The sequence below is a fragment of the Leguminivora glycinivorella genome, chromosome 1, assembly GCF_023078275.1.
Source record: "Leguminivora glycinivorella isolate SPB_JAAS2020 chromosome 1, LegGlyc_1.1, whole genome shotgun sequence".
In the NCBI taxonomy this organism is placed as follows: Eukaryota; Metazoa; Arthropoda; class Insecta; order Lepidoptera; family Tortricidae; genus Leguminivora; species Leguminivora glycinivorella.
In genome coordinates, this window is record NC_062971.1 from 6,283,823 (window position 1) to 6,306,565 (window position 22,743).

Genomic DNA, 22,743 nt, shown 5'->3' on the forward strand with positions numbered 1-22,743 from the left:
TTTTTGAAGTCGTTTAATAAATAATTATCGAATATAATGCAATTATAAAATGTACTAAAACCATATAAAACCAGCTTAGCCTTATGCTTTAAACATAAGTGGTAAAATGCGAATAATAATTGTAATTTTTATGAATGTACCTGCACTTCCTAGCTGTAATTTAGTTTTAAGGAATACTTGCTGTGCCCTAACAGGGTTCATTTGTGAACTTACCTTATTGTAACACCTGCTTGTACCACATGATTATTATGCAATAAATTATGAATTATGAAATTATGAATTATGAATTATTTAATAAGTCAGGTAGAAATATATAAAGTAACTGAGTTGACCGTGACGTCACTCAACTCGATTTCATATTAATTTCATATTAGCAAAACTCGTTCAATAGTATATTATATAACGGTAACGTTATGAAGGCTATAAAAGTTGAGTACCGCGGTTAGGCCACGAAGGCTTGCCGAGTGGCCTAAAACACGAGACTTTTATAGCCTTCATAATGTTACGATTGTATACTATACTTTTTCTACGACAGCCACATACATACCTATTCGAGAATAATAAAATGGGTTAGTTACTTACTTCATGTAATGAATGGGAATATTTGTTGGATCGTCGTAGCATTGAGTATTCTGTCCACAATGTTGATGGCGAGAACTTGTTGCACAATTCTTCAAAATATGCCAACAACGCCGTTTCAGATTTGTTTAAAGTTGAAACATTTTTTTGCAATTTCCATGTCAAAACAATCATAACATTTTTTTGGTACGCTTTATCTGACTTTTCATGTAAGAAATTGTCAGTCACTTTGAGCGCCCATAGCCTTGATTTCTTCGGAAGTGCATTTTTCACCAGAATCATTTTACTTATGTTTTTGTACAATAACGTCGAATTAAAACAAACTTAGTTCAAATAGTTTCGTGATAAGTTTATTTTACCATAGACAAGAGAAATGAAAATAAGTTTTCAATTACGAAAAATGTGGTTGCGTTCAAGTATTTAAATGTCGATATTATTGGATGTATCAGTCCGAATACATGTACAGTAGTGAAAGAATTATCCTTTAACTCCTGATAAAGTTGACCTTCCATCATCAGCTCAGCCACATAAAATTATTACCATCAGACGTAAATACTGGTGTACCTTTGAAAAATAGACTAAAAAATCATATGATTACTGTAGCCTATAACATTTGAAAAGTTTCTCATCGATTACTCAAATGAACTTAATTTGGATACCCTGCTGACAATAATCTAATTTCGACAAAAAAAAATTTAAGTGCTGGAGTAACATACATAAAAAAAAAAAATTCGTTTTTACAGTTCTTAAAAAGAAGCTGATTTGACTAGGAGGCAAGTAGCCTGTTCGGCTATCCCGGCTGGTAACTTAAAGAACTGTAGATACTTTTTTCTTCCGCTTGATCGACTGTTCAATATTAATGTACCTATACCTGTTTGATATTCAAGAAATATAAAAAACGCTTCTATCATTTACTTTTATAGTGCTTATTTATAGATCACGATGCCAGTAACTTAGAAAATGTAGATATAACATCATTATGTATCATTAATGATATTGCACTTGTAATCGATCACATTAACTTGATAAGTACCTATAAAAAACTTTTCCACACACGTAGGTATAAATCGTACTATTCAGAAGACAATCTCTTACTGCTTGTCATTTTGACATGGTTGTAGAGTGACCTAGGGTTCCAACTGGTTGACTGTACAGTCAGCTGAAGAGAAAAATAGACCCCCTTTCATACATAATTTGAACAGTCAACCAATTGGAACCCTAGGCCACTGTAGAACTATGTCATAGTGACGTTATAAATCAGATTGTAAGAAATCTCTTACTGCTTGTCATTGTGACATGGTTGTAGAGTGGCCTAGGGTTCCAATTGGTTGACTGTATGTAAGGGGGTCTACTTTTCTCTGTAGCTGACTGTAAATCGGATCATATTTACATGACAGTACTGCTCATATTTTGTCAAATTCGCTTATAATCGTAAATTATTAGTCGACCCATTATTAGTCAACCATGCGGTCTAGCACAACTTGCACTCTCGCTCGCAAATCGCGATACATTTGTATGACATTTGTATGAATTCACGCACAAAAAGTGCAATTTGTGTTAAATCGCCATAACATTAATCTAATAAAGAACTACTCATACTACATAATTGAACATAAAGGAAGCAAAATCTCACTTCCATTTTTGCGCCTGCGGTTTGCCTACAAGGAAAATCTTTATAAATGACATTTTATAGCTTAGTTTTAAAACATGGATGTTGTACGAGAGGTCAACACGATATTGCTTCTGGCCAATATCCGCGTTCTAGAAATCTCTCATTCTTTATTTACTTTGCACTGCAGTTTCTTTGTTTCAAGGAGCCAACAAACTTGTGGATGTTAAAAGTAATAGCTAGTAAAATTAATAAGATGGTTAATACAAAAAGTATCAAAACCGCTTAACTATTTGGGTGTTCTTCGCGTGCCTTAAAAAAATATGTTTCGCACACTTAAGTCACAGATTTTATGACTTAAGTGTGCGAAACATATTTTTTTGATCACAATAATGCTTTCTGAAAGCATTCTTGTGCCAATATTCTCACTTACCATGTTAGAACCTTAAGTCTACTATAGGAAAAAATCTAGGGACCCTCACGTAGGTATGGTATAAGTTATCGCGGTAACCATGAGGATCACTCCTTTCATCAATTTGTCTAAAAACGATTATTTTACATACCAGAATTTTTTAGGTATCACAACATAGTATAAAACAAAGTCGCGTCCCGTTGTCTGTCTGTCGTTTCCTTTTATAAATAGTGATTGAAAAGAAATGTTTTATAACATTCAACTTTTCCTGCCGCGAAATTTAATTTCAAATTCTCAGCTAAGTATACATATTTTATATTTGTATCTTTATTTTTTTCTTTATTTTCTTTATCTTTAATTATATTAGAGCCAATAGCCATTTTATTACTCGCACCAAAAACGTCTCTCATACTTTAAAATAATATTCTAAAAGAGCTGGCTGCTCAACTGGTATCATAAAATATATTTTTGTAAAACAGGTTTCACATTCAATTATGTACCTAGTACCTACATAAAAAAAAAGTGTTTTAAGTGTTTATAATGACAGAATATATAGTGATTGTAACTTATGCTAAAATCATTGAATGGAATACTTTAAACTTACTTTTGTATTTAATCAAATCGGCCCTAAAGCTAAGTCAAACTGGGTGGCAATATTGTAGGCGCAAAGTATAACAACCTTGATGTAAAAAAGAACTAAAGTTGATAAAAGTTGATAAAAGTAATTAAAAGGATTAAGCTTTAAAAACTTTCAACTTAATAACTTCAGTACAGTTTTGCTACTTAGACTTCGTGAAACAGCAAATAATTCATTAAAAAGGTTCTTAAGAAGTGAACGAGTTTCAAACTGGGACTTGTTAAGCGATTTCACTGAATATGAGAAAGAATCTGATAAGTATAAATAAAACGTCTTAATTACTTACTTTGATTATGTTTCAAATTCAAGTATTTATTGAACGGTTAAAATAGCATATTTATCAGAAAAGTAATTTATACTGAAATGATTGATGTAAACAGAAATTTTAAATAAATAGCATGAGCTGCAATCCATGTATTAACACTCCTGGCAGGCAAGCATGGCCGCGCAATAATTGATAAAACATCCGTCCCTATCGCACTTACAAATAGTGAATAGGGACGGCCAGATGTTTTATCATTTATCACGTGGCCATACGCCTGCCTGTACTTTTTATATTAAATAAATAAAAAAAATACAAAAGACTTTTTACCTAAATAGTTAATCATGTAAATAAAACTATAAATCTTATTACAAACATACAGAAAATATAACTTATATCATGCATGGCAACATGCCTGAATCTTTGCAACACTAAGTCTAAGCAGCAGCCGAGAACTTGTTATAAAAATACCCGAAGTTTGAAGGTAAGCTATTTTTAGACGCGGAGGCGTATGAAGTCACGGCCTGACTCATGGCGTACGATCAAAGATACGACAAAAAGGTTACTGTTTTTGCGGACCTGAGAGACGTGAGCAAAATTACATATGAGTTGAATGCAATTAGAATTAAACAAAACAGCATATTAAAAATACTGTATGTAAGTTCAAAATGTAAAAATAAATATTTCAAATGTATTAGGTTAAAAGTTCGTTCTGGTTAACTTGTATACGTACTTTATGTTAGTGCACCGCGCAGTTAGTTGGAAACATTATTTACTTGCCGTGAGAAAATACCTATAAAGAATATCTGAATATGTAAAAACATTTTTAAGTAGGGAAATTGAAAGCATCAATAATTATACAGAGTAAGCTATAAAATAAACTTGCACATTTAGTCAAGTAAAACGCTTTGTCTATTTATTAAAGACCACTTAATTCAAACATTATTTAAATTTATTTAATTACTTTATAAACATCGAAGCGAGATATTTTGCATTATATCTACAAGTAAAATACCATCGGCAATTATAATAATGTGAAGTATAATTATTGTTTCTGTCTGCCAATAGTTGCGCATATTTTTCTTAACAGAAAGTTACTGTCACTGCATTTAGGTACTATAAACATTGTTCATTGCTCACTGAAGGTACGTAAAATATATTTAAGTATCTCATTTATAAAACTTACAATCCACAAAATTAAAAGCAGTATTTTAGCATTTACTTATTATGCAAAAACAAGGAAAATAAGTAAATACGTTTTTCAATGATTTCCAGTGTTATACCTCGCAGTTTTTTCAATGTTGCAAAAATTTTGTAACGTACAAACTGGAATAATACAAACTATCGAATAGATTAATAAGAAACTATTACATAGTAATATAATATAATGTAAATCCACATTATTGCACAACATTGCATTATTGAACGCTATATCGACTTAATACGTGAGTAACCCGCTTAAAATATTTTTAAATATGTATGAGTCTCACGGGAGTTTTATAGTTAAAATTATTGCACAACCTCAGAAATAGTATTTGCGACACACACAGTATTGATGACAGAACAGAGGTAGACAATAGGCGGTCTTACCGCTAAAGAACCTGTCGCTTCCAGATAACTTAACTTTTTAAAACTAGATATATGAGGTGCAAAACGAAATGCAAACTTAAAAAATTCTTTCAAAATCTAACCCCCCTATTCATAAACGTACACTAAAGTTATCAAGCCGGTAAAGTTCGTTTGTCCCTTTCTATCACACCAATACGTCGGAAAGGGACAAATGAACTTTATCGGCTATATATAGAGGACGTTTATGATTAGGAGTAAGTCTTTAACCAGACAATATAACGCTCGTCGGTTTCCACGTTCGGATCGTAAAATTCTAACAACCGTAACGACATTCAGTGTCGAGCGATCCGCGGTCCAAATTATGTGCATAATTGTGACCAAAATAGATTTCTAACCGCGAACTGATTTCCGTACGTACATATTTTTATGTCAAGAACTTTTCGCTAGATTTGATGTACATACAAAAGATAGGAAAATGTAGTTAAGTATCTATTTTTTTTTTGTGTAACTTGTACACATTTGAGAAATATTATTGTTGGACTTTTAATATACGGATGGTTTACGTCCATAATAAATATAAATATTAGAAATCTGCGTATGGATGAATATCCACACTAATATTATAAATGGGAAAGTATGTGTGTCTGTTTGTTTGTCCGTCTTTCACGGCAAAACGGAGCGACGAATTGACGTGATTTTTTAAGTGGAGATAGTGGAAGGGATGGAGAGTGACATAGGCTACTTTTTGTCTCTTTATAATGCGAGCGAAGCCGCGGGAAAAAGTTAGTATTGTATATTTGGAGTTATGTTAATGACGTGTTAACAAGTTAATACTTAGATATTGTAAGTGTATGAAAAAAATAAAAACTTTGGAGTGCTTTGGATTACTTATTTAAATGACAGAGGACGTAAACTACACAATGAGCAATAAAACAGATGTCAAAATTAAATGTCCAATTATCGGTCTATGTTCGAAAAAGGTCTTCCGGAAATGTCAAAATAGGATCATAATAGAATCAAAAGAAACACAATGATATATGAATACTATTTTAGGTTAATTAATTACTCATTGTAATGCAAAAGCGGATTAGATGTGATAAGATTATTAAATAACTCTAAGTTTTGATTTGACGGTCAATGATTTATTCTTTTGATTGGCCTCTTAAAAATCAGGGTGATTTTTTCGTATTTAAATCGATTCGATTCGATTTAAAAATTTAAGGTCGTGAAGGTATAACGTGACATAACGACTTGTATATCCATCACCATCGATCAATCAATCAATCAATCAATCAAAATATTCTTTATTCAAATAGGCTTACAATAAGCACTTTTAAATTGTCAACAGTGTACAATATTCATCTTATTCTAAATATCAGAGCAATTTATTGGTGCAATAAACAATATTGTTTTAAAACTACATTGATTTAATAAAATGATATCAATCTAAATTGTATAAAAAAATACTAGTATAAAAACTTCTAGAATAAATTCTAAATGTCAAAAAAATTGTGTAAAAATACATTGAATTATCAATATCATCATTAATAAGCTATATAATTAATGGTTTTCAGCAATACTTGTATCCCACAGTGTTTCATCATTCATGTAGTCTTGTGTGCTATAGTAGGCTTTAGAGATCAGTATACGCTTTACATAATGTTTAAATCGATTAAAAGACAGTTCAGTGATGGCATTAGGAAGTTTGTTATAAAATCTTACACAATTACCCATGAATGATTTTTTAATTTTATGGAGCCGAGTGAAGGGCACTGCAAGCTTATGCTTATTTCTAGTGTTTATATTATGTACATCACAGTTTTTCTTAAATTTACAAATGTTTTTATGTACATACATAATATTCTCATAAATATATTGACAATGCACTGTCATTATATTAATGTCCTTAAACTTATCTCTAAGTGAGTCTCTATGGTTCATTTTGTATATTGCTCGAATAGCCCTCTTCTGCAGAACAAATATGGTATTTATCTCTGAAGCACTGCCCCATAGTAAAATACCATATGACATAATGCTGTGAAAGTAACTAAAATAAACTAATCGAGCTGTTTCCACGTCTGTTAACTGACGGATCTTGCTCACTGCAAATGCTGCAGAGCTCAGTCTATTCGAGAGGGTAGCAATATGGGGACCCCACTGAAGTTTAGAATCTAAAGTTATGCCAAGAAAAACTGTACTATCTACCAGTTCCAATTCCTCATCCTTCACAACGACACTTGCTTGTTCATTTTTAGCATTACTCGTTACAAACTTAATACATTTAGTCTTTTCTCATTTAACAATAAGTTATTAACACTAAACCAATTAACTACTTCGGAAATAGCATTGTTTACATTTTCACAAGTTTGTTGCTGACGTTTGACTTTGAAAATAAGGGAAGTATCATCTGCAAACAATACTATATCATGGTGGGTCTTTACAAGATATGGCAGGTCATTAATGTAGATAAGGAACAGGAAAGGCCCCAATATTGATCCCTGCGGTACACCCATAGAGACTAGTGACCCCGGTGAGCGCTGTCCATTCACGTCGACCCTTTGTATTCTATCGTGTAAGTAAGATTTGACTAAATTCAGTGCCGATCCTCTCACTCCATAGTAGTGCAATTTCCTGATCAGTGTTTCATGACAGACGCAATCGAAAGCCTTAGATAAATCACAGAAGATACCCAAGGCATCCTGTGACTCCTCCCAGGCATCGAAAATCTGTTTGATTAGCTCAACACCAGCGTCGGTTGTTGAGCGACCCCGTGTAAAACCAAATTGTTTATTGTGCATTAGATTATTGATGTTAAAATGTTGCAATAGCTGAAATAACACTAACTTTTCAAAAATTTTGCTGAATGTCGGTAACACTGATATCGGTCTAAAATTAGTGGGGTCGGATGTGCTACCAGATTTAAATAATGGAATGACTTTACTGTGTTTCATAAGATCAGGAAACTCACCACAATCAACACTGTTATTAAAGATAACTACCAAGTCAGGCGCTACAATTTCTATTAAAGATTTAACACCATGGACAGAGACTCCCCAAAGGTCACAAGTTTTTTAACATTAATTGATTGAAATGCCTTAATTATATCTGAGGTACTAACATGTTCAAATACAAGGTCTCTACTACATTCTGTGACATTATCTTCTAACAATGTAACGGCAGATGCAGGTGATGAATTTAAGTGCCTAGTTGTGGAAACTGGTATATCAGTGAAGAACTTTTCAAATTCTGTTGCTACTTCTAAATTGGAATCTACAATTTTGCCATCAATTTTTAATTTCAGTTCATTTGTTCTTTGCTTTGATCGACCAGTCTCCACGTTAATTACTTTCCACGTTGCTTTAATTATATCGGAACTACTTTTAATTTTCTTGCTTAAATAATTACGTTTAGCGGTATGACAATCTAATTTAAACTGTTTCGAAAATTGTTTCACATGTTCTTTAAATTCATCACTCGTATTAAACCGCCGTTCCTCATACAAGGCATACAATGCACGTCTTCGTTGATGTAACTCTGCAGTTGCCCACTCACTAAAAACTGATGCATCACTAACCGTGACCGTTTTTGTTGTAAATATCGTATTATAATTTTCCATATATGTGTGAAAGAATGAATTATACATATCATTAGGACTCATGTTTGGAGACAGAACGGGTAGCGCCTGAACTAAACTCTGTTTCATTCTTTCCACGCGGTCCGAGGTTACTGGTACAAAAGTTATCTGTTTTTTCCAGGTATTTTTCCTAGCAGCTTCAAATACCATTAATTGACCTAAATGGTCGGACTCTAAATTGCTGATTACATTTTTTGTAATAGGAAAAATATCTGTGAAAATATTATCTATACAGGTTGCACTAGTAGCAGTCACTCTAGTAGGCTCCATAAAAATGTGGTTCAGATTACATGATTTGAAAAATTCAACAGCCTACAACTTAATGTCGAATTTTCTAAAATATTTACATTAAAGTCGCCGCAAATAAGTAATTTCTTGCTGGAAGGCGATATTTTCAGTAGCACAGATTCCATTATGCTTTCAAATAATTCAAAATTACTTAATGGCGGCCTATACACGCACACAACAATAAATTGCTCCAATTCTACTGCACTTAGTTCTATAGTCCGTTCAACAGACATGGACACAATATCCTTGCGTTCCTTAAATTTTAACTGATTATTTATTATAATTAACGACCCACCATGTATGGAACTATGCCTGGTGAACGAACTTCCTACCTGGTGATTAATAAATTGAGGCATTAATTCATTATTTTTTAACCAGTGTTCAGTAATACATAAAATATCTATATAAAAATCCTTCATAAAAAGTTCAATTTGTAAATCTTTCCCTCTAATACATTGAATATTTTGATGCACCAGGTGGATATACTTCCCTTGCTTACAGTTTTTTTCCTTATATTTACTTAAGTCTAGATTGCCAGAGACAGAATCTTTTGTCTTAAAAGCTAGTTTAAATCATTGGTTATGACTGGAACCAATTCCAAGTTCATACTTTGCTGCTCAATAGGAGCAGAATTGTCTGCCAAATTTTTGGCAGAAATGTCAAGTAAATAGGATAGCGATAATGCTATTTGTCTTTTGTAATAATTTGAAAGGTAACAATTACCTTTAGTCAAAAATACCATAGGCATATGGTATTTACTAACAAATTTGTTAGTGTCAATTATGCTAACCTTACTACTATATGTACAAAGATTATATAAAGCTATATTTAACTTATGTCTAGTGTTATTTTCTGCCTCTGACATTTGGGAACAGTAGGGGAATGTGAAAAAAACAATTTTATGCACTGCCATTGAGTTTAACTGTTCAAAGTATTTGACCAAATTATTTTTGTTCACATTGCCCCTATTTCCCATAAAGATAAGCAGTGTCGTCTGAGAATGAATATCACTGTCATTTAAAATTTGTTTTAAAATATTTTCAAAACTACTATGAGGCAAACAATGGTTGATTGTACTAAGTCCCTTTAAGTAAAAGTTTAGAAATGAGCTCATATCGCTTCCAATTTCATCACAGTACATAATAACATTAGGCTTAGGTATACATTTTAGAGAAGTGTCGAAAGAGCTACTACCACTTATATGCTGTTGTTGTAAACTGTCATACAGGCTTGGGTAGAGTGTGCTGGTTGACAAATCCCCGGTCACCTGCTTACATGCACATGACTGGGCATTGGTCAACGACTCAAAGCGGTCTGAATTATGCTTTATCTGGGATATTAAGTCATCCATAGCCAAAGAATATTCATTAATAACTTTTTTTGAACTTTCATTTATGCCTTCCAAAGATTTTATTGAATCCTCCAAAGTCTGAATTTTTGATTTTAACGCCTGTGTGTCAGTGTCATACTGTAATTTACTATTTTCTAACTGAGCAGAATACAAATCCAACTTATCCACTAAGCCTATATTAACTTTACAATATTTTAATTTTTTAAAAAACAATTTATTTATTTTTGACAGTTTTTCTTTTTTTCTAATGACTTTATTCAATTTAATATATTTCTTTAGTTTGTTTCCGCTGCAATTTACTAACTTTGGTGTGGTGGTATCATTGGCTAAATCTGTAGTGACCAAAGGGATTTCAATTGCTGCGGTAACCAACTGGGAGTCAGGCCGGACCAGTTCCTCGAACAAGGTCTGAGTGTGTGCCGCAGCTGCTTGGTTTTGGGCCTCCCGTAGCTCGTAGATTTGTTCGTGGGCGTCGTGCAGTGCTCTCTCCAATGAGTCGATGTCTTTCAGGGCCTGTTCATATGCAGCATTGCACTCCATAAACCTGTCAACCGTCTCCTGAAGCCGGGCCCGCTCTGAATTTACATTATTGTAATCACTCTCTAATGTACACAGTTCCTTTTTCAACTTATCGTTCCTATCAATTACTAATAATAGCTCTTTCTCACTGTCTTCTCTTTCACTGAGCAATTGAGCACTAAATTCCTTGGATTGTTTTAATTCCAGCAAGGTAAGTTGGAGCTTATCACACTTTTCAGGCTCCTGCTGGAGAGCCGCTGCTGCGGCTGCTGCAGCTGCTCTGCGTGTTTGCATTGTAGATGGGTTTTTAATGTACTAAACACTAAAACAAAGCAAGAAATTGCTTACTCAAGCTCAGCGGTTGCAGGTAGGTACTTACATGAAATAATGACGCTTAACTATGTCTACACTTGTTCTAGCCTTGTACACTTCGAAAAAACTGGTCTTCCGGAAATGTCAAAATAGGATCATAATGGAATCAAAAGAAACACAATGATATATGAATACTATTTTAGGTTAATTAATTACTCATTGTAATGCAAAAGCGGATTAGATGTGATAAGATTATTAAATAACTCTAATTTTTGATTTGACGGTCAATGATTTATTCTTTTGATTCTCCTCTTAAAAATCAAGGTGCTTTTTTCGTATTTAAATCGATTCGATTCGATTTAAAAATTTAAGGTCGTGAAGGTATAACGTGTCATAACGACTTGTATATCCATCACCATAGATCCTTAAATAGTAGGTACTACCTTTAATTCCCCTACTAGACGGTGTGCTCAAATTACTGCACCCATGCGATTAAAACTGCACTGCTGCCATTAGTTTGGCGAGGAACAGACGCCTATGGAGGGGCCTAGTCTTCAACAGAATGACATGATGTCATGATCCTCAGCATTGAGGGAACGACTAAAGCAGAAGACTACCTTTAATAGCAGTTTGCTATTAACAGAAATAAATATAACAGATATGAACATTAATTTAAATCACAGAGTTGAAAAAGAAAGTAAAATAAAGTTAAAATGCATGACATAAAATGGATGATACTTGGGAGTTCCGATTTAGTACGGCGGCCCTTCTTTAAAAGTTAGAAGATGAATGACACACGCCCGAAGCTAATTAAGGTACAAAAACGTGAAGTAAAAAATATTGTTTTATTCCATAATTTGAGGTCCACACTAACTCTATAAAGTAATAAAACATCTAGTGATTTAATGCAAAAATATTTTTTTTAACTACCTATGTTAAAAAATATTTTTGCACAAGCATACGAGCCAGTAGAACAAATCAGTAGCAAATTTTAAATAATTTATCCGTTCCTAACCAATCGCTATAGTTATAATGTTCTATCTCATCTTTATAGTTTTAAGCCGAGTTAATAGAACAATCCCCCTGCCGCAAAATGTACAAAAAGCAAAATGTACGCAACGCGCAAAATGTAACAACAGGATACGCAAAATGTTCAGAAGATAAAACGTACAATAAGCGGAACGTACAAAAGCACATTGAACTATCGCATAATGTACAAATCTGAAAATGCGCACTACTAGCAAAATGTACAATACGCAAAACGTGTAATATGCAGATAGAGTTGATAGCAAAATGTACTTTTTTTCGCCTTTTGTGTGTATAAGGGGTAAAAGAGTAAACCCAGTAGTGGTGTGGGACACATAAAAGGCGAAAAAATGTACATATTGCTATCAAATATATCTGCAAATTACACGTTTTACGTATTGTACGTTTTGCTAGTAATGCGCATTTTCAGATTTGTACATTATGCGATTGTTCAATGTGCTTTTGTACCTTCCGCTTATTGTTCGTTTTATCTTCTGCACATTTTGCGCTTATTTAGCATTTTGCCTATTGTTACATTTTTTGCGTTGTGTACATTTTGCGGCAGAGGGGAATGGAGAAATTCTGTATTTCCTTAATATTGTGTCCAATTTAAACGATACTGAACGAACTAAAATACCAATACTCTGTGAGTGCTAACTTCTCAATCGACAGCCTCCACTAAAATGTCTTCCTCAATTGCAAAGTGGAACTTTATTTCTTTTTCAACATCGTACATTTTACTACTGAGTATGAAAGAGTTGCAGGAAACTTATCACTTACTTACTCAGTTGCAGTTCCTGTTTAGCAAGGCAATTCTAACTTACGCTAATATTATTAAGACATCTAAAAATATATCATTCAAATATCCTGATTCTCTCTCATTCTTGTCCGTAGTCGTAGTGGCGCGAGCGAGACGCAGACTAAGTGGTATGTTTTAGATATCGTTCTGATGTCAATTCACGTTTAAATTGACTTATAGGATGTTGATACTTTTATTTATATGCCCGTATCTTTAAGCGCTTTATACGGGTGCATTACGCGAATTTATAAACAGAAATAACTTAACCTCGTTGCTAACTGATGAAACCTTTTTTCTATTTTTAATAAAATGTATAAATTACCGACAAATATTATTTATTTTGTTTAATAAAATTTATAAATTACCTTTTAGTGTAGCCAACCAAGTACTTAATTCAAACGTAAACAATTTTATTAACAGCTAAAAAAATTTAAGTTTGACTGGTTTCGTTATACCGTTCCCGATTCCGATGTGTAGAAACTCGCGAATATTTGTATGATGTTGATGAAATAATACATATATACGTGTAACTAATGTAGTTATATAATTATTATGTCTTAATTAATTCCTTAATATAATTATATTATATAATTTGATATTTAAAAAGAAATAAATATTTACCAATACTCTATGCGTAATGTGCAACGTCACATAAATACTACTGGCCTTAGCGTCTATTTCAGACGATTTATGGTACAATGTCCGAGAGACATCGCTTTTGATGACTAAAGAGACCTATGCGAGAGCGACATATTTTGCCACATAGCTAACAAGGGAAGCTTGCTACCGATTGCGACGTTTCGCTATGGTGTCTTCTTTCCCATCTGTCAGCAAGTGCCGCAAACCAGGTCTCATCGACGACCTTGCGACCATCCCCAACGCACATAAATAGACGATTAGTAACACATCTGCTCTCATCACCCATTAAAATAACACATGGCACTAAAGCTTATTAAGTAGAGGTTTATTACAACCCAATATTTTACGAGTCGCAGATCAAAGATCATTCATTTCATTTGGCTGCACTGTACAGTTAAACTAATATATTTACATCGTATGATTCGTATGCAATAAACATGACTTTATTACGTGTTTAACACAGCCGTAAAATATGCATGCACATTTCCCACATTTAAATAATACCTACATGGAGTTGCAAATTTTGTTCTTAGTTCCTTTATGGTGCGATAAATACTTAGGAGTCGTACAAAATAACAAATCATATACAAGCAAAAACCTTTCAGATCTGTTTCACGTTTATAAACTATCATTATTTATATAATACGATAAATAACAGAATAAAACAATACTAAAAGAGAGTTTTATCGATGGATATGATTATATAAATAAATTTCTGTCTTCTGATTGTAACTTATGACATGGAAGATATAAACAAAGATACAATACCTAATTTGCAACTTATAGATAAGCATAAATGAATTCTTTATGGTATTTGCAGTAGTAGCATATGTATTCATTAGACGTAACCACGCCTCAACTGTATGTCTGAATTATATTTTTATATACCACCTACTTCTATTGTTATAGTAGTTTATTATAATACATATCATATCACATATTATCTAGGTACGTTACTATGTAAGTGTTAATAGAACTGCGTCTTAATCAATAATTAGTATAGGTGGTGAACTCAGGTTTTTATCTTAAAATCCCAACAAATGTATTTATTTATTTCATCAAATGTGTTACCTCTATTCAAACATACACAGAACATAAAATGTATATCATCGTACTCCAATCTCAAGATTTAATAAGTCGAAACAAATCTAGAAGATCATTGCATTCATGAATTGACACCAAAGTAACCTAGCATGACTTGCTCGACAAAGAAGGCCCACCCAATTGTAATTTGAAGTTTTTGGTCAGAATTTCAAGTTCACTCAACAATTAAAACATCAATTCATCTGACCTTTAAACCTTGTATTTTGAAATATAAGGTTGAATTTTCTTTGTTAACACATTTTTAATATTGTCTATGCTGGATGCGTAAAGTAATTTGGAAGCCCATATTAAAAGACGAGTCATCTGTGAGTAGAATTGTTGATGATTGGTCCTAAGCTTGGTACTTCTACCAAGCTCAGGTAGGGAATGAATTACATTATTGGAATATTTTAAAGAAATCTTATTTCAATATAAAGACTTTGTTTCACATTAAAGTTTTGCTTAATCTGACATCTGACACTGTTCTTTAAAATGCGCAAACGCTACATTGTGATTGCAATTTGTTGCAATTAAATATAATATCAATTAACATGCCATCGCATTCTAATCGCATTCGTATCATATTTATGTAAACAACTAAATATTATGCCTTATAACAGTGATGTGTTGGTGAAGTAAAATAAAATGAAATGTTAAATGAGATAAAATGCTAAATGAGATCGTGGATGCGATACTCCCAATAAACTGTGCAAGGACACTGAAGAGTAAACTAGGACATGAAAATAAGACAAATTTCAAAAGAAGACAAACAAATGAGAGATACAATACGAAATATGAAATTAATAAAGAACCTTACAAATTTATGGACGATGTTCAAACACACGAAATTAAAAGAACGACAAGAAGTAAAGCAATGAAAATAGAAATTCCATGTTTGTTAGGTCTTCTCGTTTTTTATGTGTGTATAGCGAATGTTATTATTAAGTGTGATGCAAGTGTTGATGACAAAGCTTTGAGAGATGAAAGAAATATACATGGAATGTATATGCACAACAAGGGATCACCAAAATATTGGCATGGTCATAGAAACGGGGGTAAGTTATTTGGTAAAAATCACCACAAAAGAGCTTCGGTCCCTGACGATGAAGACAAAGAAACTTACTCAGACCTTGATGAAGATGATAAACGTTATAATTACTATAGCCGTAAACACCCAATTCCAAATTTTATTGGGAACGAGAGCTATGTTATTGGTCATCCGCATGATTTAGTATCAAACCCCTACTATGTACAAGATGTAAACTTTAAACTAAGACCTGATATGAGTCAGTTCAGCGAGAAAATACTCAAATTAGGAGTTCTCTTGCCAACGAGTCCAAAACTTTCGGAATTTTCAATGGCCAAAGTTCTACCGATTTTGGAAATTGCTATCCGCGCCGTAACAAAACCTGATGGCCCTCTACCGGGATGGAAGATTCTAGTAGACTACCGGGACACAAGATGCTCTTCTATAGACGGACCACTAGCCGCTTTTGAATTCTACGTAAATGGTTCTGCAGGTAAGATTCACTAATTAAAAATTTAATGCAATTTTTTTTTTTTAAATTGACAGTATACCTAATACAAATGTGGGTATATAGAGTTTCATTATTATTTTCAATGATAGACGTTAGATAAGACAGTTGTGGTAAATATTCCAGATGCCTTCATCGGGCCGGGTTGTGAGTACGTGATAGCACCCGTTGCGAGGTACGCCGGGGCTTGGGGCATACCTGTGCTGACTGCGGGGGCTATGGCTGACTCATTCATCCACAAAAGTAGTTACTACACGTCGCTTACCAGAATGATGGGCAGCTATACTCAGGCCAGTATCGCCATCAGCAAAATTTTCGAGGTAAATCAAAAGTCTACTGGTGTTATGTAATTGTTCTAGATTTTTCTTTGCTATATGAGATATTTTTAATTTATGGTTTGTTTTATTGGAGACGATCAAAACACAAAATGTGAGGGTATCCTTATTTTATAACTTTCCATTTGTTCGAAAGGTACTTTATGGTATAATCAGATATTAAACCTCAGTTCAAAAATATGTTGAATATTAAGTAAAAAAATCCTTTCCGACAAGTGAAAAGTATTTGCCGCACCACGCTTTACGTTGTTAATTGTTTTATAAGTGTCATTTATTTGTTCGTTCGCTTGTGTGAATATTGTGAAACTATTTTTATGTTCATATTTTAAATACCCAAACCCACAAAAAAGTCTATTATAATTCAATCATTTTAAGTGAATTGAAGTTTAATTGTGTAGGAATGTTCAATCCCAATTCTGAAACGGTACCTAAAGTCTCCGATTTCATAATAAAACATTAAATATTCAGCATTTTTTATATACATTTATTGTTAATAGATATTTCATAGAATCAATGAAATATTAATATGTTTTTGGAATATGAATGAAGATAAATAAATACTCGTACAAGACGATTTAGATAAAATTAATGAGTTTTTGTAAACGTACGACAAGATTGATACATGCAAATGATACGGAGCGATCTCGAATCAATTGCCGTTAAATTAAATAGTTTCATTTACATAAAAAGTTTACTTAAAAAATTCATATTGTTTCACTTTATAATTTATATACTAGTATGTACTGACCAAATAAATCCAAAAAATATGTATGGTGGAGTTGGAAATGTAATCATTTAAGAACAAATATTTATCTACGTTTGTCTAAGATGGCCTAAAACGTAATAATTATGAACATTCACTGAACTGAGACTGAAGTTAAATGGAATCACGCTGGAAAATCTGATGCATCAGTGATGATGAAAACAAATATTTATTTATAAATTTAACTATTTCTTATTCTTAAATGGGGTTGCGAACAGGAAAAAGACCAAATGGTTTTTTTTTTCAGAATTATGAAAAAAAAACGAAAATAAACAAGCATCCTTTGTTTTTTTTTCCAAATACGTTTTTTTTTTCAGATGCACATACGACAATAACGGTTTCTTGTGATTTGTGACGTTTCCGTAACAATAACTTATATTTTAATTTGATAAAAAATTATGTAGTATACAAACGTTTATTGGGGAATCCACGATGCGGCGGTGGTCCCAACAGTATATTGCAATAACTACCAATTACAGATTTGATGTTAGTTTTATAAAACCATAAATTAAAGTTATTAAATTAAATTCGTTTATAATTAACATAAAGTCTAAAAAACCGTGTAAAAGTATTAACTGCTTTGCAAATTTTGGAATTATGTGCTTTAGAATTTAAAAAAAACATATTCTAAAAAAAACTGTTCTTGAATGAATCGAAATGAACAATTACCTACAAATGCACAGAACAAAACTTAATTCAAGAATTGCTGTAAGTTTTAGAACAAGTTTTATTTTTCATAATAAACTAAGCAATTCCAATTAAAGTATTCTTTATTTAAATAGGCTTCCAGCAAGCTCTTTTAAATTATTATTTTAAAGCGCAACAAGATTGTATAATTGTTATAGCCGATTATATCCTGCATAATGAATGAATTCAGTCGATCTATTTTTCTTAGTTTTTTTTATGAAATAGGCAGTAAACGAGCAGACGAGCTATTTCGATTTTAACTTTAAATATTTATATTCAAACAAGAAAGAGTTCATGTAACCGAGGGTTTTATATACGTTCAAGCTTTTGCTCCGTGGCTCTGTTATCCCTCAATGATAAAAAGAGGCTACCTATTATTAGGCATTAATATTTATATACCATATATTATACATATATAATATATGTACCGTGTGTATGGATGAATATAGTGAAAAACTAAAAATAAGAGTAAACAATAATAATAAACAATAACATACATGAGCATTATGTTCCAAAACACTTTTTTAATGTATTTTTCATTACTTACTTTCAATTTTTGGCGTAACATGGCGATAAAAAAATCTTAAAATTTCAGAAAAAATAAGACGTTTCTAATTTAAGACGATACGGTAGGGGTCAATTCTCCATACAAACGCTCTCGACTATTTCCTCCCTGGTTTTTGAAGATAGAGCAATGATTTTTTCAACACAGATTGTTATTATTTTTATCTGTGTCGGACCGTTTTGATTTTTTTGATATTCTGCTTTTTAAAGATTCTAGAGCCAATCAAAAAATTACAAAAACGGCCTTTTTCATTGTGGCGCAAAAAAAGGTGTGATACTCAAGATTGTTAACAATGAACCAAAAAAGCTAAACGGTCCGACATAGATTATTTCATTGTTATTCAGATTCTCAAATTTCGTTCCGATTGATTAAGTTTTGAAGGAGGAAAGAGTCGAGAGCGGAACCTCGATTTTAAAGATTTTTTTGAAATATCTTTTGACTGAGTTGTTCTTAATGAACAATTTTTTTTTGATAAATCTAGTTAATAACACTTGTATATTTAACTAAAATTCCCAAGTTGAAATGGGGGCTCCTTTCCATTTTAGCATTTTCGCTACCGTATCTTCTTAATACGTTAAAGTCTCCTTTGTAGTGTAGTGTACGAGTAGTGTAGTTATTCTCTTGGCCGGAAATCCTCACTTTCCCGGCCTCCGCTGTATTTTACTATGTCGCTATAAGAAAATTTGGTATTATTTTTATTTTGACTGCACAAACAATAGCTTCAGGTGGTCTCACGGTTTGATTGTAACTATTAATTCATAAACAATACATCGGCAACTACATATAAGTACATATTATACAGATTTTTCGTATTTTACAAGATAGTGTAGTTTTAGGTTTGTTTATTTTACTTACTATTTATATTCCGGTATGTGTTACCAGAGCCAATACCATGATTTTTTGACGTATAAGGTACAGCACTATCAGCGGGGAGTGGGAGTGACCATACTATACGATAGTACTCTTTATTACACTGTGGCAGAGGCTCAGAAAAGTGACATTGTGAATTGTGTCCATAACCTTGGCGTTTTTAGACAAAATTACTCGGTTAACTATGCTATTTAAACGTCATGTGTGATGTGAATAATTTATGTATATTATATCACAATACATGACCTTGAAACGGTTTTCTTTTAATTAAATGCCCTTGAAAATGCACCTGTGTAAGTGTGTACACAAAACTATATGCCTAAAGTCTAATGTTCACAAGCATAAGTATATAGATAGATATGTAGGTATATGATTTCGTTATTAATACTTTCAAGAAACATGGGATACGACATGGATATGAGACATGGATGGGATGCGACATGGAGATAGGATAGTTAGGAACCTACGTGTACATATTATTGGCACCTATTCGTATATTTCATATTTCCAAACTTAAAAATTTTTAGTCGTTGAAATTAAAGACATGTTGGTTGACAAAAAATATAAATATTATTTTTACTCAATCATTTAGGTACCACATTATCAATTCTGTTCGGATATCTCTTTAAGCCTATTATTTTTTATTTTTACTCGCCTACAAAATGGAACGCTTTAGTAAACTTTTGTTGAAATTCCTAATCGGACGTCGCCCCCTCTTTCCTTCCTTCCCTTTAGAAATCCCGAGGATTCGTCGGTTTTAATCCTCTGCCCACTTTTCTCAGCCCAGATATATTATGCTGTTGAAAAGTATTTTATGTTACAAAGTTTTATTTGGTTGTCAATTTCACTTAGATATTTATTTTCGGCGATTTTTATAATTGAAAAATATTTTTTCTTGTTTTACACTTACTTAGTAACGGTCGCGGTCTTCAAAGTTGAGAAAAGTACCTAAAAAAAATGTAGACACCCTTCTTCTCCAGAATAATCGAAAGAGGTTATGAGTCCGATATGTGGAAAAAGGAGATAGAACGAATAGCAAAAAAAGACGCGTTTACATTCATCGATATTTTTTTCAAAAGTTTTAATGAATTAAACGAGTATGTATGGAACGCCGATGTTGAACATTTTGCTACTGAATTCATAACCTTTTGATTTGTTAAGTCCAAATTGTCTGTGACGAATACGGGACAAGCCATTCGTGGGGTTAAGTATATAAGGCACATTCAATATATATACCAAAATAATTGTAGAACTGAATGTTGACATGACTATGCCACTCTTAATAAGTTTCCATGATCAGATACAGATCGCTATCAGCCTTCCGGTTTTGCTTATTCAGTTCACGTCTCTCGGTGACGACATGGACGGTGGACCCATTTTAATGGGTCGTGTTTGTTGTCTCACGTGTTCCTTATCTGTTTTACGAAAGATTTAGGGAGATATTTCGTTAAGTAAAAACAAAATTTCACAGCAAGAAATGTTCTGTTAACTTTGTTCTGACCCTGAGAGAATATACCGGGATTACCGGGAGGGCCCTGTGACAAAGCAAAAAAATAAACTGTAGGCCTCCTTATACCGACCAACATTTGTTCAGCGACTTTAAAAAAACTTTTATTTTGATTTTTATCACCCTTGAAGGTTTTTTCTAAAAGGTAAATGTATTGCGAATTCTGTTAAGTTTAAAGTGTGACAGACAACGTCAATGACAACAATAATGACGTACATTGAAGCTTATATTTGAGGAGTGTCTTTTAAAAAGGACTTATTTCAATAAGTCAACAAGGGTTATTTCTCTAGGAAGACATAGATAAAAATAACCTCTGTAGACTTATAGAAGTCCTCATTTATTTTGTACTAGCTTTTGCCCGCGGCTTCGCTCGCGTTAGAAAGGGACAAAACGTAGCCTATGTCACTCTCCATCCCTTCAACTATCTCCACTTAAAAAATCACGTTAATTCGTCGCTCCGTTTTGCCGTGAAAGACGGACAAACAAACAGACACACACACTTTCCCATTTATAATATTAGTATGGATGAAAAATTAAAATAATAAAGACTTCATAATATTTCAAAGTCGCTTAAAAAATGTTTGCGTAGTATAAGGAGTATAGCCTACAGTTTAATTTTTTGCTTTTGTTACATACCCCACCCCTTTTTTAGACATAATATGATAACACATTTTGAATCTTCAGATTTAGCTATGTGTTTCCTGCTTTTTAATTTTAATAGGTACTTTTAGTCAGTTTTCTGTATACCTGTCTTTTGCAATGTTGTATTAGTGTTGTTATTATTTCAATGTAGAATGCATTTATACCTATTTTTTAGCGATAAGATTAAGATTAGCGGACAAAGATTATCATGAAAGCTGTCACCGTACTTCAGCAGTTCTCAAAAAGTTTGTACATAGCCACGTCAGGAAATTTTAATTGATCCTTTTTTGTTACCAACAATTACCATATACATACCTTAATGACGAAATAAAACTTACTAAAATCTCAATTCACCAAAAAAATCTTGGTAACAAAAAAAAAACTTTTTCCTTAATTTTTGTACAAACTCTTTGAGAACTGCTGACTTACAGTAAACGGACATAAAGAATGCACATTGGTCTTTGGAAAGAGACAATGAGGAGGCACACTGACATTTTATCCCGCCAGGCGGCGCCTTGCAAGTGTCTAGGCATGTCACTGTCATTAATATGTGTGAGAGAGAAAAACATATCATCTTCTCGCTCTGACGTACGGAGTAATAGGGTGGCGCCATCTGTCATAACCTTTGAGTGTGCCTCCTCATTAACGTCACATAAGCAAGAAATAGACAACGCTCTACGAAGACGAAAAACCGAATGTGCATTCTTTATGGCCGTTTACTGTAATAACAGCAGTTCTCGAAAAGTTTGTACAAAAATTAAGGAAAAAGTTAAATTTGTTTTTTTTATTCCTTTTTTGTTACCAAGGTTTATTTAATGAATTGAGGTTTTAGTAAATTTTATTTCATCAGGTTCTCTAGTATCTATATTTTCTTAATTATAACAATTATCCTGTATATATCTTACGAAAGTCGACTTATATCACTAAATGTTGGTAACAAAATAGGATGAATTAAAATTTGCTGACGTGGCTATGTACAAACTTTTCGAGAACTGCTGATAATGTATTATTTTACTTAGACAATACAATGTGGTGTATTGTCTGTGTCGTTTATGGTTTGGGTTATTGATTATGTTTTAATGAAACTTATTTTAAGCTTTCATTAGTCTTTGTTCATAAT

The 22,743-nt window shown here is 32.7% G+C and overlaps 1 protein-coding gene across 5 annotated transcripts in view; it reads left to right on the plus strand.

The window, feature by feature from the left end:
• Positions 1 to 22,743, plus strand: part of LOC125226211 (atrial natriuretic peptide receptor 1-like) — a 499,228-nt gene that overhangs the window by 388,843 nt on the left and 87,642 nt on the right. For 2 of the 5 annotated variants that reach the window (XR_007177060.1, XM_048130131.1), the window contains exons 1-2: positions 15,324 to 16,239; positions 16,381 to 16,574. The exons of the other annotated variants lie outside the window; for them this stretch is intronic. Coding sequence is in view for 1 of the 2 variants with exons in the window: in XM_048130131.1 (XP_047986088.1) it covers positions 15,387 to 16,239; positions 16,381 to 16,574 (1,047 nt within the window). In the remaining variant the exon portion in view is untranslated. Of the gene's footprint in view, positions 1 to 15,323; positions 16,240 to 16,380; positions 16,575 to 22,743 lie in introns of those variants that run through there. 5 annotated transcript variants of the gene reach the window in all.